Source organism: Etheostoma cragini, chromosome 8, assembly GCF_013103735.1.
Source record: "Etheostoma cragini isolate CJK2018 chromosome 8, CSU_Ecrag_1.0, whole genome shotgun sequence".
Classification (NCBI taxonomy): Eukaryota; Metazoa; Chordata; class Actinopteri; order Perciformes; family Percidae; genus Etheostoma; species Etheostoma cragini.
Window position 1 is genome coordinate 11727253 of NC_048414.1, and position 25092 is coordinate 11752344.

At 40.7% G+C, this 25092-nt stretch overlaps 1 protein-coding gene across 3 annotated transcripts; it reads right to left on the reverse strand.

Moving 5' to 3' along the window:
- Positions 1–132: 132 nt before the first annotated feature.
- On the reverse strand, positions 133–24716 carry dennd4a (DENN/MADD domain containing 4A). Of its 3 annotated transcripts, XM_034878030.1 has the most exons (32): positions 24481–24716; positions 18077–18408; positions 17613–17859; positions 17445–17514; positions 17139–17308; positions 16026–16264; positions 15847–15913; positions 15630–15688; positions 15387–15531; positions 14916–15091; positions 14440–14540; positions 13216–13434; positions 12610–12755; positions 12164–12184; positions 10572–10705; positions 10101–10233; positions 9598–9804; positions 9378–9506; positions 9092–9236; positions 7719–7841; positions 6763–6873; positions 6224–6298; positions 5676–6117; positions 5282–5624; positions 4969–5185; positions 4320–4411; positions 4044–4219; positions 3416–3779; positions 2575–2692; positions 2174–2336; positions 2021–2085; positions 133–1312 (listed from the first exon to the last, which is right to left on the reverse strand). In XM_034878030.1, the coding sequence occupies exons 2-32, from the start codon at positions 18385–18387 to the stop codon at positions 1176–1178; spliced, it is 5145 nt and encodes a 1714-aa protein (XP_034733921.1). In that variant the 5' UTR covers positions 18388–18408; positions 24481–24716; the 3' UTR covers positions 133–1175. The 3 variants fall into 3 exon arrangements, with proteins under 3 accessions (XP_034733921.1, XP_034733919.1, XP_034733920.1); XM_034878028.1 differs by having other exon boundaries at positions 5282–6117; XM_034878029.1 differs by lacking the exon at positions 12164–12184 and having other exon boundaries at positions 5282–6117.
- Positions 24717–25092: the final 376 nt, after the last annotated feature.

The window sequence follows — 25092 nt, forward strand, 5'->3', positions numbered from 1 at the left end:
ACACTCCTTTGTGGAAGTGATTTTGAATTAGGGCAGGTCAGAGCTGTTGTCTTAACGTATCACCTTTGACATTAACATATCTTTTAGTGCAAATAAATGTGCACAATCAACAAAGAGAATTGAAATGCCTTCTTTTTTGCTGTGTGTCACATTATACAGTGCACTGTTGTCCAAATGTCTAAAACATCTACACTATACAGTGAAGACCTAAAGGAAATATACAAATACTACATTTTTATAGATACATTATTTTATAAATGAATTTCTCTATCAAAAAGAATTTGTTGATTAAACCAACCAAAAACATTTTTTTTTTTCATCTACTATTAGTTTGATTGTACTGTGTTTAAGGAAATCTATCCTTGGTGGTCCCGTATAACACATAAATCCTTACTTACTTACTTACTTATTAAAAAGGTATTAAAAAACTGTAAATAAATCTTAGCACTATTCCCTTTTGGGTTCTTTTGGTATATTGTACAAAAAAGGATAACAAACAAACATTGTGCATATACATTAATTGAGTACTCCCTTCATGATTTAGAAATAACATTTCTTTTTATAACGGATTGTTTTTGTAGGTTACTGTCTAGTTTTGTGTATTCAGGCATATGATCATGGCCCTCTTATGAGTACAGGGTACAGATGAGGAAAAATGTATCCGCTTTCTTTTACTGCATGTAATGGAAATATTAACTGCATTAAATCCTGCAGCAGTCAAAGTGCTTTGTAAAAACTCAAATGTCTAAAAGCAAGGACTTATTATACACACACTCAACAGCAGTTTAGAAAGGTCACCAGGACCACTTATGAATTTCAACAACATGATCATACGCTTACTTTTACATATATTTACTAACAGATTCAACAAAAACAAAGTTGTAAAATGTACATTGGACTGTAAAATAACTGTACAAACATTAACAGTTATACGGAAAATACAGTGGATGTTCTAATTATTTACAAACTCAAGTTTATCATTCCAGGCCTCTCACCTCTAACAATATACAAGAAATGCGTGGCAGTTACTTTATATTAAGTGTAATTTCACATTGTGCTTAAGAGCTCTGTGCTCCAGTCAGGTGAGCTGGTCCTGAGTCTGAGGAGCAGACCAATAAAACAGTAACAGGGAGCATAAAAGGAAAGATATATTGGGGCAAAAGAAAACAAGTAGTTTACAGACTGGGTTTCCCAAAAGTCCTCTTGCACTCCATGACCCCTGCTCCGGGGGGTCGGTCACAGTTATGTGTCAGTTTAACCTGGTTGGGGGTGAGGCGATCATATGCCAACTTGTACTCCCGGTCAAAAGCATCTGCAAAGAGTTAATAGTCATTTAACAATGTGGACATAATATGGTGAATCACATGTTTTATAACGCAAGAAAGCAACAACTCTAGCATCTGTATAAAAAAAGTACTTGCCTACTGCCATGATGGCATAGCATGTTTTCTGAGGCTGTAGTTAAGTGCAGTGTTAAATGCTAATGTCAGCATGCTAACAGACCCACAAGGTCAATACTAAAATGCTGACGTTTAATTATCGGGTATAATGTTTAGTTAAGTTAAAACATTTAAGTTAATGTTACCAAGCTAATATTTGCTAATTGGGCACTAAACACAAAGTACAGCTGAGGCTGATGGGAATGTCATTAGTTTTGCAGGTATTTGGTCTAAACACCAAGTACTGAACAAATTGAAATTTTTACCTAAACAGTCAGGTGATCACAAAAGTGGTCGGGATTCATCCTTAATGGAACATAAATGTCTGTACTTAATTTTGTGTCAATCCATCTGGTACATGTTGAGATGATATTCACAGGAAAAATTAACTTTGACCTGCTGGTGGCACTAGAGGAAAAGTCAGTAGCATTCATCCTCTGGGCACAATGGATATCCATGCCAAATTTCATGTGATCCATACAAAAATTGTTGAGATATTTCAGTCTGGACCAAAGTGGTGGAACGAGTAACAGACAAACAACAACATGTCTAAAAACAGCATATCATGCTTTTGGACTTACTGATATTAATGTTGTTCTTTCCCAAAGCCACAAGAGCCAAGAACAATACATCTCGGTATAGACTCCTTTTTGAGAGAAAAAAAAGAAAACCAATTAGACTTTCCATTCATCTTTTTCACACACAGCTTTACACTAAACTCTTTATCTTATCACCTCTGTCTTTTAAAACCCAGCTCTGGCCCCAACAGCTGGATGATCAGGCTCATGGGCTGATAGAGGTCACTCTTCTTAATGCTCCTCACAAAACCCTGCAGTAACTCCACAGTGAAAAGCTGGCCGTCTTCACACAGCCCAGAGCGAATCAGGGAGTTTGCACCTGCAAAGATCAAGAGATAAAAGTCACCCTGATCAAAGGCTCATTCACCTCCACCAGTCAAACTCAATTTGGAAAGTTTAGCACTGATAAGGGCAACATGATTAATAGGAGTCCTGAACTGAATTATGCATGATTTTCTAAATACTTCTTATGCATTATTTAATTTGCATGTAAATATCTGACATTGATCAAACTTGCTAAAAGAATAATTTTCTGAAAATAATTCTGTGTGACTTACAATGCGTGTTCCACAGGACATAGCAGGGTTGAACTTTGTCTTTGTGTAACTTCAGGTTGTCCCACATAATCCTCACAAGCACCTGCTTACTGTCCTCGGATGAAACGCTCTGAGGAGTCTGCAACAGGTATAACGATTGGAAGATTAATCCCTTAATCTGTATGTTACAGCCATTACAGGTATAATTTTATTGTTGTTATGTCTTTAAAAGTATTTAGTTTTCATTTGATCAAAATGAATAAAATAATAATAATAACAAACTGAATTTATATAGTGCTTTTCACAAACTCAAAGCTCTTAAAAATAAAGAGATGTTTCCAGTGAAAATGGGAATGATAGATGTGCTGAGCTTATGCAATGCTCTGTTTTGTCCTTTTTTTGAAACTACTACTAGGAGTCAACAAAGTGGAATTTTTTATACCATACACATAGAAGGTTTGACGGCGTAGTTTGACATTATTGAAAAAACGCTAATTTGCTTTCTTGCCAAAAAATTAGATGAGAAGATCAATTTCCATCTCTTGGCTCGGTTTCATACAGATCTAACTAATGCCAACAAAGTAAAAAAAGAATAATAGTGAAAACTATTTATTTTAAAATTATGGCTTCATGGTTAATGGGTCAATCTACACACACACACACACACACACACACACACACACACACACACACACACACACACACACACACACACACACACACACACACACACACACACACACACACACACACACACACACACACACACACACACACACACACACACACACACACACACACACACACACACACACACACACACACACACACAGCTTGACAGACACATGTACAGTATGTTTACCTGGTCTCCATGGCTACAGTGCTGGGAGCCCAGGATAAGAGCCGGCAGGTTACTCGGCAGCTCAAGCCTTCTGAAGTACCACACGAGGTTCCAGAAGACGATGGGGTGTTGGTCGACAACACACGGGGAGGAGATGGCCTGGTCGCCCTCATTTACAAGCAGGCTCTCCAGTTCCTTCCACAGAACCAGAGGGCTCAGGTAGGGCACTGTCACCGGAGCTGGCCCAGCACTGCCGCTGCTCCCCTGCCTCTTGGAGGTAGCCGCAGATGACTGAGCTGCACAGTTTGCGGCAGACATGTCGGCCTCTGGATTGAGAGTTCCCCGTGTGACCTCCTCAGTGACAGGATTACTTTCCATAGAAGACCTGAGGGAAGACACAGAGTGGATCTGTTTAAAGACACCACAGGAATAGAAATATTTTGTGTCTGAGTGTGTGTGCACACCTGTGTGTGACTTTTCTAGAGAGAAATAGACAATCTAGTATTAGAGATCAAAGACATTACACCTCATATTATTAATAAATTCAGTGTAAAAAGATGGACACACTAGATTAGTTGTTGAAAGCGTTTCTGTATTTGATGTGCATTTGTAATGTGTAAATACCGGTCTGTGTAAAGGGAGCAATTACCTGCTGAGTGGTCTCAGGTCTTTGATTTCCACATTGAGGAAAGGCAGGAAGGCTGTGCCGCAGAAGGGACAAGTGCTGTTGAGGTTGGAGTCGTTTGCTGTCCAGCCAGCCATGATCTCCTCGTCATACACCAGACAGTCACAGGTCTTACAAAGGGAACAGCTGGACATCATCACCTACAACAAAAAGCGGTGGAGTGTAAGATTCAATCATAACAATCAGAGACGCTCTACAGAGGATTGACTGATAAGATGTTTTTATATGAGAGCAACTTACCTCTATGGTGTAATTAGGAGAGGGTTGGAATCGACTTGTGTCGGGGGAGGAATCTGGAGTGTGAGGGGTTTTACAAGGAAGTGCCAGTCCACCTAGATAAAATGGATGATTATACAATTTGGCTACACATATCTGTATTTGATTGTGAAAAAGTGAAACAAAATTATAATTTTTCAAAGTGTTCAATCATTAGACTTTTTTTTGCTTGCAGGTTTAGCCAATTTGGGTTTCACATTTGTTTGTCTGGGTGTGTGGCTGCATCGCGTGTTTATGTTTAGCATAGAGCCTGTGGCTAGGTGTAGAGCAGCCTACAAACTGAGTCAGCCCTCCCGCCTGCTGGCCTAGTTTTGCAGAGAGCACCAAGTGCTCTCCATTACAAAGCCCTGCTCTTACTCTAAATTTAGATCATCGAGATGTGTTTTGCAGGGAAACAATACAACGCTGCAGTTAAAACAGCAATTTAATAAGCGTGGCTGTAAGCCATGACTTCTTAACATTGGAGATCGAGACTGCCAACTACTTTAAATAAATGTGGATTGTGTTGTTGCCTTAGGCAGACTTGTTAAGATTCCCCATCTTAACTTAAAACCAAAACTAGCACCAGAATTCCAGCAATATCTGTTATGCGGACTGAGGATGTTCAACAAACCAGAGAAGGAGTTGTGTCTGAACACTCTATTGGGGGTGCTGGGGCTGCCCAAGTTGGTATGACCCACAACTGGGCTCCTCCTGAGTCGGGAAACACTGCCGTGCTGAGGGGAGGTAAAGTCATCTGGGTCCAGACAGGAGTCATGATCAAGCAGTGAGGAGCAATCTGCCTCTCCTGAGGTCAGTGAGGATATACTGATCTGGTCACAGTTTGCATCCTGCAGGACAAGGGAAAGAAAAACATCATCATGGAGGTAGTTTTATCAGCAGTTATAGTGGGAATATTAGTTAGCAAAAATTGCTACACAACCAACCTGTGTGAATGAAGTCTGAGAGGACAGACGAGAGTAGAAGCGGCTAGCCTTTTCAGCCACACCCTTCCCTGCTGATAGGACGCTGCTCTTGAAGATGTCCAGGGTTGGCGTGAACAGTGAGTCCATGGAGAATGATGAGGAAGAGGGAGAAGGTGAGGAGGGTGACACCAAGGAGGAAGGCCTCTCCCTGTTTTTGGTACAGACACCCAGAGGAAGAGACGGTGATGGCCGCAACCTCTCCTTGGATTTTATAGGGATGTGTGTGTTGGAGCGGAGCAGGGTAGAGGGCTGTGGCGAGGTGTGAGGAGACGAGGCCAAACCAAATAAAGGGCTCGATGGGTTCTGCAGATCCATACTGGGTGTACGGCTGCTCAGAGGGCTGTTTCCATTGTTCATGTACATCTCAATGTCTTCAGCGAGGTCGCGGCGGGCCATGTTTGTGCCACTGTTCTCCCGGTCACACTCTTGTACCGCATCTGTCGCCATCAGTGACAGGGGATCAAACCCGCTCTCAACCCCGGTTCTCCTCACAATCCCATCACTGCAGCTGGCACTCCTCTCTAAAGACAGACCTGGCCTCTCACCTGCACCGCTGCAGCTGACACTTCTCTCCACCAAAGGTTTCTGTTTATCAGTCTCTGTCTCCTCTTCTTCTACCTCGCGCAGTCTGTCAGCAGCTAGGTAATGCTGGTTTGTTGAGCCAAGGTGAGGGACGGTGAGTCTTAGGCTTCCTTGTCCACCAGACAAGTCAAGAGATTTTGGCCGCTCTTTCTTTGGCAGGACTCCACACAGAATGGTGTCACTAGATGGTCTGGAAACCAGCCTGTTGCCATTGCCTGTGACAAAAACATACATTTAGTATCCACACAGTAAGACTGAGATCTGAAGCTTATATACACAATCATAATGGCTTTTTAAGAATCTTCTTTGTATACAACTTACCTGCACTGACGTCTGTTGGTTTATAACTTCTAGTAGAAGGGGAGATGTCGCAGATTGGAACCTCTATCTCAGGTGCTGGAGATTTTAATGACACCCAATCGTTAAGGAGATAGATCCAAATCTCTAAAATAAGTATTGCATTCATGCAAATTTTACATGTAATATAGAAAATTATCAGTTGCTGGTGTGCTGCAGTTCATTCCGGCATAAAGCTGTGTGGGTCTTTCAGGGACAGCTGTTAATCTTAAAATATGACTGTCTTGTATTCTATTCCAAAAAATAAGTAAGCAATCCTGTCATGCAAACAACCACCTGCAGTGCACCTGCACTATCATCCATCAACAGAATTTGTTTCTCAAAAACATCAAATTATAACAGCAAATGGATGAAGGGAGAGTACAGAACACCCACACTTCCATATGATACCCCGGGTTTTAAAGAGAGAGCGTTCATTTTGCTGCCAGTAAGCGGTGATTCACTCCTGCAGAAATGGTGGCAAAGTGTCAGAGATTAGCGATAGAAGCTAGTCAATAACTCACTGGACTGCCTCTGGCCTTTGTCTTCCACCGATAGTGTGCTGTCACTCTCTCTGCTGCACATCCTTTCCTCCTCTTTGGATAGTGAATCATAGCCCTGGTCTGACTGTCCACCTGAAAAAGATAAGAGGCTTTACTCTTCTAAAAAGCAGTGAGTTATTAAGTTGTAGCTTTTCTCATTGGTAAGTTTTTCTCCTTCAGAAAGAGCTGAGTGAATAAAAAACAGCTATTTAGTGTTGATTTAGAAGTGACATCTTATCTGAGGGTTTTGAACAGAGTGCGGTAACATTCCTAGCTTTACAGCAAACAACACTCCCAGAATAGAACAACAGGAGCAGCAGAAGAGGAATACAGTCTTTAAAAACTTGCATCATACAAGGTCAAACTGAAGCAATAGGTACAAATATCTTCTACTGCCATTTATTATATTCTCACAGAATTTCTGCTTTATTCAATTGTTTGGAGTTAAGAAAAAGATGTGAGCCAGATTCAAGTCCATGATATTGTTCAAGCTTAATCCTGCTGATCATTATGAGCTCTGTTATCTGGACTGTACTTTCTCTACAGTGCATTAGTCATAATGTGAGGGCTAAAGAAGAAACTAACAAAGGGTTGCAAAGGCAATAAGTCCATTTGCTGTAAAAGTCTAAATTAATTGTTTTGCAAAAAGAGAAAATAATTACTGTACAATGCTATCTCTTTTCTTTTATTCTACATAGACATGACATGTCAGCTAATTGCCAAAAAGAAGAATGTTCAATGACATCAAAACAATTGATTTGAGTACAGCGACATTAAAGAAGAGAAATGCAAAATTAAGGTTTATGATTTATGTGGTTTGGCTACTTTTAAGGAGGTGAACTAAATCAAATTAGTGAAGCTGAGATACGAGGAGCAGCAATCAAAGGAGGATAGTGAAACGGTTTGAAGGAGAAATAAGCAAAACTGTGGTTTTCTACCTGTACTAAATCCATCATCACTGGAGTCCATTTTAGTGAAGTCAGTGTCGATGGAAGTGCGCTCAGCAGAGTCATTAGCACTGTCCAAACTGCCATGACTGACTGTGTCAAGATCACTGCAGTCTGAGAGATAACAGAAAAGGGAGAGGATGATTAAAACAAATGACAGAGTACCAACAGGATTAAAAGACCAGAACCCAGCTGGTTTAAAAGCTCTGTATAAACAATCACTGAATGGTGCTGTAATCGTTATCATCCACTGCAAAGATGCAGGAATGCTTCAAATGCAACCTAGCTGTCATCAACAACATAAAAAGATGCCAGAGTGCTGAAAGAGAATCTAGGTTTCACTTTTCTGTCTTATTTTTTTAAGGTGAGCTAAATGAGGGTTGAACAAATTCAATTGTTCATTTTCAGTTCACTAATTGTAAATTCAATGAAGAGTAATTTATTAAATAACTAAATAATCTTGCTCCTCAACGTGATCGCATTGCCATTTTGGATATGTGAGTAGAACCCTCTTGGGAAGTGAATGAAATCAAAATTAACTCACAGCAACAATCAAAAGAACAAGGATAGAGCATTAAAGCCCCTCACACTACGTCATTATGGTAATGGGAGTCACGGGGTGTTGTGGGAATTAGGGGCAGACATCAAGAGCAACCTGTTTCCTTTGACTGCTGGGGAGGAAAAACCTCTTCACTTGCGTCATTAAAGAAATACGGATTGGGAACGATATGTTCTGGGTGAGGCTAGAGTTGGGACAAACCTTATTAGACCAGGAAAGAAGCCTTAAAAAAGCACTCCCTCCAGATCCCACTCATTTACATGTCTATTCATTAAGCACTAAAGGGAGCCCAAAAAATCCTACACTTTCAGTCTCTCCTTTACTGAATTTGTGCACATTTCGAAAGAAGTACCACTGAACTTAATGTAATCTCAAACAATTTACGACCAGAATTGTCTTGGGTATAAAACAAAGACTAGTGTCTATGTTAGTATTTGATGGAGGGAGTGCATCATATACTGTGTCAGATATCATGATGACATTTGGGCAATCCCCCTAAAATATGTTATGGCTGATCAATCGCAGTGAATTTACGTGTGGGTTTTTCATTTGTTAGTAAGATTTCAGATTTCTGGCTGAAAATCTTTGTGATATATGAGAAAACCAATTTGAAATAAATAAATCCAAGTTCATACTTTTTGTTTTTTTCCTATACACTTAAGTGATGACTGTGGGGAACATTTTCCACCAGATGCTTGTATGAGTAAGTACTGTTATCAGCCATAATTAACATGGTAAATATGTGGTACCAGATTTTAGATATCAGTAATAAATATAATATAATGCAACCCGTTAGTATTCTTACCTGAAAGATGAGGGTCTCTGTGCGGCGTCTGTTGTTTTCTCCCTGCTTGCTTGAACTGGAGCACACCTAGGACCACGTTTCTCAGCTTTCCCCACAAAAAGTAGCCTCCTCTGGTGGTGGAGGGCCAGGTGCTCTCCAACACCGCCTAGAGCGATGAACATGTACAGTATATATGGTCATAAAATGTCAGACTTACGTATAAGGTGTTTAATTTAGAGTCAGATTAGCTTGCTTATTTTTTTTCCTTGTATTTACTGTATGAAGAGTAGATACAAAGAGCCCGCACCTTGTTGTAGTACCCATAGGTAATGGCGTTGGGTTGAACTCCAGCTTTCTTCATCTCAAACAACACCCTGACAGCAAGGACTGGCTGGCTGTACTGCCCACACAGCTGCAGCAACACACGGTAGCACACCTTGGACAGAAAACATCTGGATTTACAAAATGATTCTACACTACTAAATAGGGAGTTGTGGGGTCGTCTTATACTTAGTCAATTCCCCTACCTCATCTGGAGCCTGCAACTTCTTGTCCTGCATCTTCCTCAGCACATCATAAGCTGTACGCAGAGCCCGCACCTTTGAATGGCAGGTGCCAACAAACCCTGGAAGGCAGATGAACCAAAGACCATAGCAGTGGCGCAGCAGACATGTAGACCACATCTGAGGCATAGATGAATAGGTTTTGGCCATCCTTTGAGCGGATTTGATCTCCTGGGATAAAAAAGATCACATGTAGAGATAATGTATCATCCATTAGCAGGTTTTGATTTGCATTTTGCATTCATATTTTATAACCATATCTATCATTATGTAGAAAGAATGCAGCAGTTAAAAAAGGATAGTAAGGATCAGATCTGACAATACATTTAACATATTGATGTTTAGAATTATATGGTTCCACTATGATAAAAAAGACTTACAAATCTGAGAAAAAATGAAGGTCTTTGTATGTCATGGTCTTTCTAGAACAATAAAAAAAGAAAAATCTCACTACTCATACGGCTGACCTGTTTAGAGCGCCTAAAGATGGCCGAAGGGCTGGCTGGGCTACTGTGGCGTGAGGCCAGGGCTGCTGATGGAGGATTTGGTCCCTCCAGCGGCTCCAGAAGCTCAGCATTCAGCACAGGGAACCCAGAGTAGCTGCAGAAAGAGATACTGTGTATTCACTCACATCCACATACACTGAAATAGACATCAATCCCACGTAAACACCGGCAAACCAAGTGACATTGCTCTAACATCCTGGAAGCTTGAGCACTGACACAAGTAATGTGTTCCGGGTCAAAATAATCCCAACCCCTAAAGCAATGACAAAGTCTACAACAACAGAGGCAATTTACACCATGTCTCTCATTCGGGAGCTGCATTATGTGTGAGTGTCGGTGAGAAGTGCTCTTGAAGTGTGTGCCTGTGTATAAGTGAAATAGTCAATCAGCCTGTCTTGTATCTATTGTAGAGATTGATCTGCTGTGTGGTACCTATAACACAGAGGATGCTCTTCTCCCTGTGGTAGTGGAGGCAGCTCTGGAGGGTTGATATAGACCGTGTGCTCACTGCGGTGAGATTCATCCAGTTCGATTAATCTGGTTTCCTCTGGTCGCTCACTGTCCATCTAGTTTACAAGAGATAAAAAAACAAAAACAAACACATTGTCATTATTTTCCTTTTTTTTTACTCTTAACTTTGCTACTCAAATCTATAGATGCCAGTCCTGCATGGGGGCTCATGAGCATCTGATACTGTATGAGCCCTCAGATCAAATAAGACATGAAGGTCAGTGAGGATAAACAGATGCCATTAATGATCTATCTACATTAGAAAAATGGCCTGTGTCCCCACAGTTTATCTAAAGGGCACTACCAAGGCATTATGGAGAAAAGTGTACAAAGCTTCACTGTCTTCCTTCCTTTCTGAGAACAACAGCAGTACTCTTCTTTTGTGTAGCACGGCGAGATAAAGAGAAAATCACTACTGAATAGCTGCCTGGGAGATCATAAAAAGGCCTGCTATGCTGTTGCGCATTCACTTGGCTTATCTAAATTGATTACCAGCTTATCTCAGACATGAGCTCCACAAAAACATTAATAGTATGGCAGCAGCTGAATAGCCGCCCAGGGCTACTGTGTTGCAAGGTTTGTACCAGTCAGTCAAGTGGATGATTCAGTCAACTAACTGTCACTAACCTATTTGCCCTCGCTTTGATTCTGCTCATTGTTTCTCAACTTGCCCTTCCTCCCAAGAGGTCTTTCTCAATCACATACTCTCTGTCAACCTCAGCAGCACTGACACTGAATGAATCAATGCTTCCACTTCTCAATAATAACCGCAATGACCACTCATACAGGACTCCCCACTGTTTATGCAGGATGTAAATGTGACTTCCTGATTGCACAATTTTGCAAGCACAGAGAGTGTTTTTTGGAGGAGAGGTTGATGTTTTTAGTGTGTGCGTTACAAAACATGTGTTGGCGGGCTGTGTTAATAAAAGCTGTCAAATCACCAAATAACTAACCCTCACACTGACAATGAACACGGATTAGTCCACATCCCATGGGATTTCAACCACAAAACACACAACATTACGACAAGTAAGGATTATCGCACCCGTCTTTGTCTTCCTCTATCATTCTTCTCTGTTATATTTCAGAGTAACTTTTGGAGTCTGGATAGTGCACAGTCATCTTTGCCAAAGGCAAGAATAAGTAATTAATTTCACTGTCTCAGCGTCACCTCTGAGTCTATATCTGTTCTGCATAACCTCTCTGTGTGTTTCATTCTAATGGCACCAATGGATCAATAATGCAGATTGGTGACACACTGACAGATACTGCACAGCCTCACATTAAAGGCCTCCACTGCACTTTTAGCTCCGCTCCCTCGTCCCCTCACTCTGATTTATTCAGAACACCTAGCCACACAAAACTGAGCTGAGTGACGCACTAAGAACAATAGAAAACACTTTACTTGGATTCATACCTGATTCTACTACAGCTCAGAAAAAGGGAAAAGGTTTGTATATTAAAAAACATTCACTGTCTCAAACATAAAATTACAAGCCCTGATAGCTTACCTTGCCTCCAGTTGTAAATAGCTACCAGGCAGAAGCCATGATGACAAACAAAGAAAAAAGGCACAAAACAGAGAAGAAGAAGAAGATAAGGAAGACTTACACTTTTAAAAGGACTTAAAGAACAGGGGGCATTATATTTGAGAAAAGCCTACAGCAATTATGTTAATAAGTGGCTCAATGGAGATGGTGTAGTGTTCATTACTCTTTGTTTATATCTATTAGCTCCTGTTATTTGCTTATTAGGTCCTTCAAATTAAACCAAGACCTTAACAAGACATCGTAATTGGGAGGACAGTTAATCTTCCCTTTGAAAGCCTCAGCTTTGTTTCAGCGAGACTACAAATTGTTATTGGAGCATTTTTCTTACACAGCAGAATTATGCAGCTCTTCTGATTAATTGCCTCTGACACAGAAAATCCATAGTAAAAATTTGCTGCAAATCTCACCTTATCAACACACTCATCAAAGAAAGCCAGGCTGGCATCTTTATCACTGACAAAGGAGCACTCCTCTATGAAACGGCTGAACATTTGAGTCTTGGTCATGAGGGAGTAAAACCTCTGGTGGGAGCGGTCTCTGCTCTTCAGGAAGCCTATGAAACAAAACACATTGTGTGTAGGAACAAACATGACAAGTGGGCATTCATTTTGAATTATATAACATTAACTTATCAAGTGATTTCAGACCATCTGCGGGGTCAACATGCAGCTTGACATTTACAGGAAGTGAATACTGTGGTATGAAACAATTTGTTCTCTGCTGCTCTGCTTGCATAAGAGCACATAAATGTGCAGGACATTGTGCTATTAATTATGACGGTTTCTCTGATTAATCATCCAAGTTTAATTTCCACTGAAGCTTAAGCTAAATCACCAGAGTCATTACAGCAGTGATTTAGAACTAACTTTGATGCAGCAACACTCAGACCTTAACTCCCTAACCTACTTCAGCACTGAATTGCGTGCGTATAGCAACGGCAAAATTGCTTGTCAGCATGTTTTTGTGATTGCATACAGTATTCTATAACATTGCAGACTGAGACTGAAATGTACCTTGGATGTCGAAGAGGGAGCTGGCGTCGGTGGTCTTCTCAGAGGGGGCTTGGGTGATGGGGAGCAGATAAGAGCGATAGCCTCGCAAGATGGCCGCCATGAAGCGCAGGAAGGCCTCCTGGATCTCCAACTCCAGAGTGTGGAGGCTCTTCCCACCGTTGAGCTCACTGTCAGTTACTGTGTGCTCCATCTGCACATCTTCCCGGTTCAACTGGCCACCTGAGAGCACACCACAGTAGATTATGTGGCAACAAATGATTGCTTATTAAAAACCACATAACTGCAGCACACATTGAGTTTATCAAAAAGTATTTAGTGGCGGACAAGAAAAGAAACATTTAAAAATTGTTTGAAACAGGTTAGTTGTTATTTTATTTAACCAGCCCAAAACTCTGACTATACACTAGCTAACCACATAACAACTATTTTACATTCCAAAATGCAGATACCACAATAAATATGATCAATGCTGAAGTATATGTGGAAGATTACTCTTAATCTTTAGTCAGGGGATCACCAAATTGAGTAGTTTTCATCCTTTGGGGATCGTGAATAGTATATGTGAGTATATAAATGAGTATATATTACTAACTCTGGCCCAACACTGCCATAGAGCCATTTGGCTAGTGTGGCTACAAAATGCAGCCTAAAACACTGTCAAAAATTTCTAGCACACAATTCATTTCAGTTTTTTTTGTGTTTCAGTGTATAAAAATAGACCACCTGACATGACATAATTTTATTTTCAGTTCAGCCAAATTGGAGTGTGATAGCAGAAAACATCAAAGGTACGATACATGTTAATAAATGTAATCTGTCTCAATCAAAAGAGTTTCTTTTTAGGCTGGGATTTATTTTGCATCCATATTTAATGAATAAAATCAATGGTAGGAGGCAGGCATTTCTGTTTTTACTGCAGACAGACTGTAATAGATCCTATTACATTCACCCACATGATATGCTGAAATGTGAGTGAAGGGACAAAGCAATTCTGGGAATTACAGTAAATAAATGAATTTAGATGAGGCACGTTGAGCAAAAGTGGACAAGGACTAAATTACACTTCATACTTCCTGTGATGCACTAAACATCGTAAGTTGGTTTCATATCACTGAGTTTTCCAGTAAAATGGACGGTACAGGCTGACTCAACAGACTCAAGTAGACAACATCAATTATTCATGAAACCACATACAAAAATGACACAGCATAAGACTGGACTCACCCTCAGCGAGCTGCTGATGGAGCTTATTCAGGGTATTCAAAAGATGTTTACAAGCTCTCCTGGGCAAGATCTTCCACGTCAAAGCCTTCTTGTCGTCTTTTCTGAAAGCCCACCATATGGTTTTCATTACACAGGAGGACAGTCAAGAAACATTCAAGAACAGATATAAGGATTGAGACAGATTCACTAAAATCAGCACTGCCACTTTAATCTCTTTGAAAAATATCTTTTATATTGATGTGGGAGACCAGCGGTTACCCAAATGCAATTTGTGTACAGAAAGACTATTTCACATTCCAGCTTATATAGTTACAGTACATAAAAGTCTCTCACTGAGAGATAACGATAACCTTGGGTAGAACTTTCCCCATTGGACCTACAAAAACATAAACCATGAGAAGATTTCTTTTGGCTGGGTGTCTTAAAGTTGAAGGTGGTCATCTATCACAGAGCGGTTGCAGTTAGAGGTTACTTACTGGGAGATTGTGTTGGTGTCCAGATCCACGCAGCTAATGTCAGCTGGGGGCACGTAAAGGTCAAAGTATCGGGAGTCTACACCCACGATGAAAGGGCACGGTGCGCTGAGCACACCGGCCAGTGCCAGCGGGCACAGAGGGATGTAGGGGCATGGCCAGTGGAAGGGGAAGATCATCTGAAAGGGAGAATCACTGCTATGACTACTATATGACAATACATCCTGCAGCAACAACAGAAGAGTTTCAAACACTCAGAAATATTTCTTATTTCCTCCTCTTATTTGAGAACTTCACCTTACTTTGTAGAGCCTTTCTCAGAGACTGTTATTGTACACATGCATGTGATTATGGGTAGTTAATTGATTCTGCAGCTCTGCTCTTATCATTGTAGCCATAATCACATTAAAGACCACCCTCTTTCGTGGTATTATTAGGATTTGTGAAAAGGTAGAAAAATAACAAAAGACTCACAGACACAAGGGCCTCTGTAACACTTGTGAGCACAGCTGGACGCAGGGAATGAACCAGGATCTTGTGCTCTGTGACAGCCAGCACCAGCAGAGTGGCTGCGTTCTTTGGGCCCAGATTCAGTAGTAATGTGGAGAGGCTTCCACCACTAGACACACAAATAAAACAAATAGTTCCAGATCAAAATGAAGGCAAATAAAGTATGTCTTGCTGTTATACTTTTACATGTTATTGATGTTTCTCTACCTGAGAGGCAGTGGAGAGGACACAGGTTGACTCAGTATCAGGCTGTCATGTGGAGACAGCTGCGGAAGAAGCACAGAAAGAGCATTGAGTAGGTGGACGATTTAGCTTGTGACTACAGCATGTTTAAAGTTGGATCAAAACCAAATGATGCAAGCATACAGAACTCATGATGCTGATATCATTACTTCATTCATCATATTTAACATTTTTAGCTTACTTGCACTAGGATGCGTGGTCTCTGAGTGGAGGGGAATGGCACATTTTGCATGAAGTGAGAGATGTGCCTGTAAGTAAAAGAGAATCAATAAATAAATCAGTAAGGGAGAATAGACCTGAAACTTTGAGTGAGTGAGTGATAGATCAACAAAGATTATTAATCTATAAAACACTGCTAACTTTTCAATTGGCAGGGCATGTGGTCCAGAGATGGAGTATCGGTAGAGAAAAGTGAGAAAGCTCCTGAAGGACTGGAAAAACGGCCAGTGGGAGAGCAGACAGATGCTCTTGTTGCTGTACACACTCCTGGTCCTATCAGGTCCGAGACCAGAGCTTTGCAGGCCGAGCTGTGAGCGCTGACGCTCAGACAGTATCTCCTCTGAGTGAGGCTCGTAGAACTGGATGGCTGCTCCGTACACCTGAAAGCAAAAGGATCACAATATAATTGTGATAAAACGGCATAAAGAGTACCCAATGCATGCACACATACACACACAAAAAGACTTGTTAGCATCCCGAGGCAAACTTTACAAAAACACAAACCACAGAAGTCAAAGGTCCTTTAAAATAACTTAGTTAGGTAAGCTGTTGCGGTGGCTCCACTGGAGAATTTTCATCATAATAAATCAGTTAAATCCTACTCAGTCCTTTGAAGTTGTTCCTTCCAAATAAATAAACAAATTATTTCAGGCATCAAGTACCAGGAGACTAGTCTGCAGAGAAAGAACACTGACGCATTCAGGATCTAAAACCTATGCACCAGCCCAAGTGGTGCATGAGTTATCCATTATTCAAAAGGGAAGCTGCAAAAAAAACGAATCTTTTATGCTGCATTGCTTTCAAAGACTTACAGCCTTTTATTATTCCAAGCACAGCCTTAAGACCATTTTCGATTCAAATCAAAATTTAGAAGTTGATTAAGATTGTCTGGTATTCTTCAGAAAACGTGTGCAGTTAATCAACAAACTAATCCATAATGGATTCTAATGCACACGGAGAGACAGAGGGGGTGATTAAGATGGAGAGTCTGGCCGAAATGAAGCAATTAAGGGAGAATGTGTGTATTTAAGAGCAGAGTTAAATGATGACTCCAACTTTGGGGGAACTGATTAATTAATGATCATGTAATTGAAACTTAGCAGGACTGTGGTTTCCTTGACAAAATCACTATAATGTTTGTAGGACGTTTGTAGGATTCTGTGTGTTTTGCAAAGGCAGAACCAAATAGATCACTATGAAATATTATTAGAAAGGAACATTGTTATTAGTAACGCAAATGTAAGAAGAGGTTACCTTTTCTCCGGAGGCACCCGTCAGAACAAATGTGGAAAACACAGGCAGGGAGTGTTTGGTGTGTGCTGGCCAGCACTCGACCGTTGCACCCATGGGCAGGCAGAACATAGGCACGGACTCAGGCAGTGGGAAGGATTCGTAGTCCTCTTCAGGGTACCTACACAGCAGACCTGGACACAAAGACACACAACACGGTAAACACAATCGTCATAACTCCTTCACAAAACTGACATTTCCTAAATTTATTTACTTAAGCATTTTTGTATTAGTTTGAGCTCATTATACCAACTATGCACACCACTTTACCTGCTTTGTAAGCTATTGTGTTTGCTTTAGCCAGAGACTTCTTATAACACAGGTAGACTGAAGATCCCCACTGGATTATGAGAAAAGACATCACAGATTAATCAAAACCCTGCATTATGCGCACAGACATACTAGAGATACAACTGTGTTCACTGAGCTCTTTCCCACCATGCTGCTGTTGAGGTTCTTGTCCACCTTGCAGAAGGTGTGAGGGGGCGTCTCCCCTTTACCGGGGATGATGATGCAGACATCAGTGACAGCCAGTGAAGTATGGGGCTGGCTCTTTGGTGCGCGGCGGTAAGTGATGTAGATGCGTTGGGACGACGAGCTGCTAATGTTGGCAGGGCGACCTGAGGGTGTGGTCTGGACGATGTGACATCCAGGTTTTAGTTTCTCTTTCCACTCATACAGAATCCTGAAATACAAGGTAGTGTTAAACTGACTTTTCAAATGATCCTTTAGAAACAACACATTCTTAGAGAAATATAACTGGAATGCTTTGATAATGTATTAATTGAAGAGATGTCAGACTACAAGATGTGTTTAAGATTAGATTATAGTGACCCAAGGCTGAGAAATGATTAGTGGTGCTGGGTGAGTAAAAGGGTCAATGACTGAGGATTATTGCTTACCCGAGATCTGTCAGCGGAGGCTTATCTCTGCCTCGCTTGAAGCACAAGAATATCTGCGGGCCCCTGAGGCTGGCTCCATTGAGTTCTGCAGAGAGGCCCGAGGGGGTGCTTTCAATACAGGTGAAACCCGGGGGTACCTCTTCGCCCAGGGAGCGGATCACCACAGTTACGTCGGTGATAGGGGATTTCGGTTTCACAGACTTGGGACCGGCATCATCAAAGTGGAGCTCCTCCTCGAGAGGCTTGGACGAGTCGGTGAGACCGGCAACCACAAAGTAGTCGGCTACTCGAGGACCTTTATCCTCCATCATTTCCCATACCCACACGGTGGGCTGAAAAATAGAAAAGGGAAGAGATTATGCATTTTAATGACATATGTAGTCTATCTTAAAAAGCAAGAGAATGGGGCCTGGCTGAGCATGCTGGTTGAGACAGCATCACCTTTAAACTCTCTCTGAACATATTGTTGTAATTGTCTCACTGCTCCAATTGTTGCATTAAACACACAAAGTAAGATTCCATGCAGCATGTAAACTACACATAACTTACATTAAATACATTCTATGCTGAAGAAACAGCAGAATGTAAAGAGAGCATATGGAAGCCTTTAGCGTGCATTCCTGTCTGCAAAACCCCAATATTTCAACAAGAAATATGGGAGGGCTTAAGACCAATGACCTTGCTAAATGCCATGAGCGATAATGTAAAATAAAGCACATGTCTTCGTAGAAAGAAAAAGGAAGAATGAGCGGAAAGAAAAACCAGTACCAGAACTATAACGTTGCATTGGGAAATGAAGAGAGGGTGCAATGGAGTGCAGTAAAAAGCTTTTTCTGAGCTCTCAGCAAGGTAATATTAAGACGACATAGATTCTGTGCTCAACAATGTCTTCAAAAAGAAAGGAATAGAGCGAGTGCCTGTGAGTCAGATTGTTATAGCTTTATCACAAAGCACAAAGCCCTTGGAGCCCTCCCAGCGCCGGGCCAGTTTATTGTGCTTCAGCAGCTGAAGAGCCTGCTTTATCTCTCACAGCAGTTCCTCCACACTCACTAACAAACTGATAAACAGCAGCCTATTACTTTCTGCACTGGGATGTGAAGGAGTTAGCATAAAGTTATTTCCCTCCTCTGCCCTGGATGTGTCACTGCTAGAAACCATGGCACACAAACTGTATTTCTCACCAACTAAGGACTTTGGCTTCCACTGGCTTTCAAGCTAATCTATCTGTGTGCCGTTCCCCCTTGTGGCCAAGTGATGGGACGGAAAGCTAAGCTCTGCTTACAGGCTCAGGGTGTCAAACTCACCGCTAACAAATGAACATGGAAAAGGAAGATACTCTATTGTATAGCCCATTTCTGAGCCTATCAGAAACCATAAGACCATCCAAAAGAATTTACCAACACATTTCCGTTGTGTATTTCCTGTTTCATAACATAACTGTTTCATTCCTGTTTGCTCCATACATCAGTGAGAGTTGTCTTTGAAAATTATGACTCATCATCACAAGGTTGCTCTTGGTCTTGGTGTTCATGAGTGCTTTCCCTGATTAGCTGAAGGCTGTTTTGATGCATGTTATTTGTGATCCGCAGTGTTGAGCCTTGTGGGCATACTCCCATGACTCAGCATGCCAAACTGCGACAATTCATTTTTTATTTTTTTTTCTGGCTTTTTCTGATCTCCCTCAATACTGTTTTATTTTAAAGCATAATATCTATGGATTACATTATTTATTTTATTTTTTATTCATATTTGAATTTAAGGATTTGTTTTTCTTATGCATCTTTTGGTCACCCTGGTTTTAAAATTAAAACAAAAAGTCTTAATGAGCTGTACAATAATCTTCTAAAAGTGAAAACGGTCCAGGAATTGACACGCTTTCAAAGTGTTGTATCATTTTTACAGTAGATGCACATTAGAGTTGTTGCTAACTACTCTCTTTTCCACTGGTTTTGTTTTTCTAGCACTTTGACAAGTGCTACCAAACATTTTTACTGAGAAAACTCATAGAAAAACAAAAAACAATTCCACATTTAGTTGTCTATAAAAGAAGACATGCTGGTCTTTTCTTCATGAATTAGATGGGTTAGTTTATTAATATTAAATTATTATAGAGCCATTATATATATGCAATATGTGGTTGGCAAATATCATTTTGAGGCAGTATATTCAGATAGATTTGTTAGAGGATTTTTTTTCACTGTAAAGCTCACAATGGGGATGCTATCAGCAATTATGATGACAAATGAAAATCAAGAGGCGTATTTTCATTGTAATCTGTGTTTATATCTATATCTAGCACAGGCCAAAAGTTTAGAGACACCTTCTCATTCAATGCGTTTACTTTATTTTCATGACTAATTACATTGTATATTATTACTGAAGGCATCAAAACTATGAATGAACACATGTGGAATTATGTACTTACAAAAAAGTGTGAAATAACTGAAAACATGTCTTATATTCTAGTTTCTTCAAAGTAGCCACCCTTTGCTTTTTTGATAATGCTGCAAACCCTTGGTGTTCTCTCAATGAGCTTCATGAGGTAGTCACCTGAAATGGTTTTCACTTCACAGGTGTGCCTTGTCAGGGTTAATTAGTGAAATTTCTTGCCTTAATAATGGAGTTGGGACCATCAGTTGTGTTCAGGTTGATACACAGCCGACAGCCCTATTTGACTGTTTTAATTCATATTATGGCAAGAACCAATCAGCTAAGTAAAGAGAAACGATTGGTCATCATCACTTTAAGAAATGAAGGTCAGTCGGTCCTAAAAAATTATGAAAAATGTGAATGTGTCCCCAAGTGCAAGCGCACAAACCATCAAACCGGCTCACATGAGGACCGCCCCAGGAAAGGAAGACCAAGAGTCACCTCTGCTGCTCGGGATAAGTTCATCTGAATCACCCAGCCTCAGAAATTGTAAATTAACAGCAGCTCAGATTAGAGACTAGATGAATACCACACAGAGTTCTAGCAGCAGACACATCACTAGAACAACTGTTAAGAGGAGATTCAGGCCTTCGTGGTCAAAAAGCAGCTAGAAAACCACTGATAAGGAGAGGCAAAAAGCAGAAGAGATTTGTTTGGGCCAAGAAACACAAGGAATGGACATTAGACCAGTGTAAATCTGTGCTTTGGTCTGATGAGTCCAAATTTGAGATCTTTGGTTCCAACCGTCGTGTCTTTGTGCGACGCAGAAAAGGTGACCGGATGGATTCTACATGCCTGGTTCCCACCGTGAAGCATGGAGGAGGTGGTGTGATGGTGTGGGGGTGCTTCGCTGGTGACACTTCATTTATTTTTCAACAGGACAATGACCCCAAACACACCTCCAGGCTGTGTAAAGGCTATTTGACCAAGAAGGAGAGTGATGGAGTGCTGCGCCTCCACAGTCACCGGACCTGAACCCAATCGAGATGGTTTGGGGTGAGCTGGACAACAGAGTGAAGGAAAAAGGGCCAACAAGTGCTGAGCATCTCTGGGAACTCATTCAAGATAGTTGGGAAACCATTTAAGGTGACTACTTCTTGAAGCTCATCAGTGGAGAATGCCAATAGTGTGCAAAGCAGTAATCAGAACAAAGGACGACTACTTTGAAGAAACTAGAACATAAGACATGATTTTGGTTCCTTCACACTTTTCTGTTAAGTACATAATTCCATGGTTTAATTCATAGTTTTGATGCCTTCAGTGAGCATCTACAATACATCTACATAGTCATGAAAATAAAGGAAACGCATTGAATGAGAAGGCGTGTCCTGTATATTTAGTAGAAGAGTAGCCTACATCTTGATTAATGTGACAAAACACTTAAAATATATAGTCAATGGCATAGCAGATGTGTTGTATAATACTTGGATGGTTCAGGATTAAATGTAATCTCCAGTTCTGACTATAGTCCCCTGCATCTTTTCCTCCCCCTCAACAGGACGCAGAGGCCTAAAATTATATCTAATCCTCGTCATGGCAACAACATTAAAACTGAACACTTAACTGAGAGTGCATTTCTCACTCTGATGCTGAAACAAGTCGAGAACATTCTAATGGACAAAATGCGAGTCGACAAATGGTCTGTGTTGTGAATTCTGTTCAGAATGTTTCTGAGACAGCCTAAGGATAACATGTTTTAAATGTAAATATTAAATACTTAATGTAATAACGGTACAACGGTAGTTTCTGTTTGTTTATCTCATATTTTTCAGTGTTATTGGCCTTTTAGACCTGGAAGATAATCTCCTCTCTCGTAATAATCTTGTCCACAGTGTTTACCTTTTTCCCAGCAGGTTTTACTTTGTTTTCTATTAGTGTCTACTGTTAATATTGCTGAGAAGGCTGCATTTCACTAGACATCTTGCAAGCCGTTTGCTGGCATGCGTTGTTTGTTTTGTTGTTTGAATACAGTATCACATTTCTTTGATTGTTCAGTCCATCAATCTAGAAAGTCTTCTAAAAATCCTTTGAGACCTGCTTTATAAATAATCCTGATTTTAACAAACTTCAACATGAATTTCAACCTCTTCCTGCTACCTCACTTACTGAGGCAATTCTGTGTAAGCCCAGGACATAGAAGTGAGTCACCCTGGTCCCAGAAAATGTAATCTTTTCATTCACCACAGTTTTCTTCATAAAAGAAGCGCAAATAAGGACAAAGCAGATTTCCTCTTGTTGCCAGCTAACAAGCCAGCTTCCCTATTTGCATCCACTATTGTTTTTATGAGTCAACTCCAACTGACAGCTTTGTCAGTAATGTGCTTCCAACTTAAGACATAATGTTCCCAACATTTTAATTTTTCACTCAAGGAGCCACAAACATAGATTTGAGAACATCATATTGTCCCAGTGCTTCCCTTTAAACCCTTTTCCTTGTAGTTCAACCGGACTTCTTTGGTCTTGACTAAAATCTAAAATACTGAATAGGACTAAAATACCTTACTTTGATTTAAACAGTGCTTGTCCACATTTAACCAGTTTGTAAAGGTACCAAAAGGGTCTGTGAGCTAAAACAGGCTCAATTTAGACAAAACTACAAATAATTAAAACATGGGATTTGTTTAAATCTTGAACAGTGACACCATATTTCAGAATGCAGGCTAACATGAGATTAAATTCAAAATGTAAATGAACTGTTCTTATATAGCGCTTATATAGACTACTCAAAGCGCTTTTACGTATTACAGGAACCATTCACACACATTCATACACTGTGGCTGAGGCTGCAGTACAAGGTGCCACCTGCTCAACAGATAAACATTCACACACATTTACACGCCGATGGCACAGCACCGGGGAAAACTCGGGGCTCAGCATCTTGCCGAAGGACGTTTTAACACACTGCAGGCCCAAGTATCGAACCACCAACCCTCCAATTGGGCGGTGACCGCTCTTGAAATTTTGTGCAATGAACATTTATTTTTTATGCATTTTCCCGCAAACAGTTATGTAGGATTTTGACATTAAACTTTTAAAAATGACTGATCCTCTCTCTATATGGCATGTGATTTTGTGCTGTGAAATATAGGCCTTTTGATTTTTGCTTAAGCATCACAGTGTTATTGTAATTATGGCCCAGGAGACAGAGGCAGCGGAGGCTGGATAGTCTGGCCCAGGCTGTGCATGGATTACAGGGCTGTGTGAACAGCAGGAGGGCAGAGAGGATGGCAGTCGGATCTGGGGAGCAAACCACCACATTTCACTCAGCATCTGTTCCCTCTTAGCCATGAAGACAACCCTTGCCCTCATCAGCCATTTACATTCCTTATGTTTGACAGGGGCGGGGGGGGGGCCCGGCTGTTCGATGAGGAAACCACACACGCCCAAGATAAACAGAGCAGAAAGATGAAGGAGAAAATACTCTCAGGTGGTGCTGGAAAAACACAAAAAACCCTGCATGATAAAAATGCAAAGCTTGCTTTTCGAATAGTGGTAGGCCTTATAGTATTTGTTTTAGGCGACCACAAAGCCAGCAAATGTTCCTTTGAAAAACCCAACTGACCGAAGCGACCACAACACTACAGAGGGGGTTTCTCGTATGCCCACATCACAAGAAGCCATCTTATGGAGCCTACACGGGATGCAATGAAATAAACCTTCAAATGACGTCTTTGTAACCAATGGGCGCACTGTAAATATAGTGAACCACAAACAGGCTGCGATACACTCTAAAGCATTCAATTATTTGTGCAATGCATAGACGAGAGTAATATGGCATTTTACCGTCTCGGTTAATTGTCCTAATCAATCATCCATCATCAAAATAATAAATGAATCGATCCAGTTTGTTATGCTAACAGACATAATCAAAAACAAGATCACAAAATATTCAAATCTAAATCACACGTTAATAATAGAGAGCGGTGTGTGAGCGACGTTTGTTTTTATTCTCAATAAAAGAAGAATCTACTCACATCTCGATTGAAAGATGATCTGTCGAATATAAGCCTACGTCGAAGCAAAACCCAGATATTTGTTGATATAAATATTATTCCTCACTCTGTTTGCTTCTTTTAGTCATTTATTAATGTATTGTCTCTGCCTAAATCTGTTATCATAAAAAAATTCTTCAGTGTGATGGACGATTCCAAACAGCCTGGCTGTGTAGTCCCGAGCAGCGCTATATCAGACCTGCTCGGCTCACGTGACTGATTACAACCCTTGCTTACGTCACTGATGGCAGCTGTGACAGAAGAGCAACGTCCGTGGCTGTGAGGAAACATTTGGTCTGATTTACAACACGCATACTGAACTACACACCTGTTGTTATTGGTCCCCAGAATTCAACCACACAACAAGAATACCATCTCACTTAAATAAATAACGAATATATTGCATTTGCAGCTATCTGTTTTTTCACATACTATTATTTTTCACATACACAAGGACTACTAAAATTACTTATTGATTAACCATTTTTTGAGTAAATATTGAAAAGGCCTGTTATAATGTCACACAGTCCAATGGGACAATGTTCAAATGTCTTATTTTTTCCAATCTACACTTCAAACCCCATAGCTAATCCT

Bases quoted from the DNA above. Each gene is read 5' to 3' on its own strand.
- dennd4a (XM_034878028.1), bottom strand. From the start codon at position 18,387: ATGATGGAGGATAAAGGTCCTCGAGTAGCCGACTACTTTGTGGTTGCC. The intron at 15,092-15,386 runs GTGAGTCTTTTG...TCTCCCTTTCAG, and splicing joins TTACAGAGGCCCTTGTGTCT to ATGATCTTCCCCTTCCACTG. The intron at 2,086-2,173 runs GTGATAAGATAA...TCTCTCAAAAAG, and splicing joins CTGGGTTTTAAAAGACAGAG to GAGTCTATACCGAGATGTAT.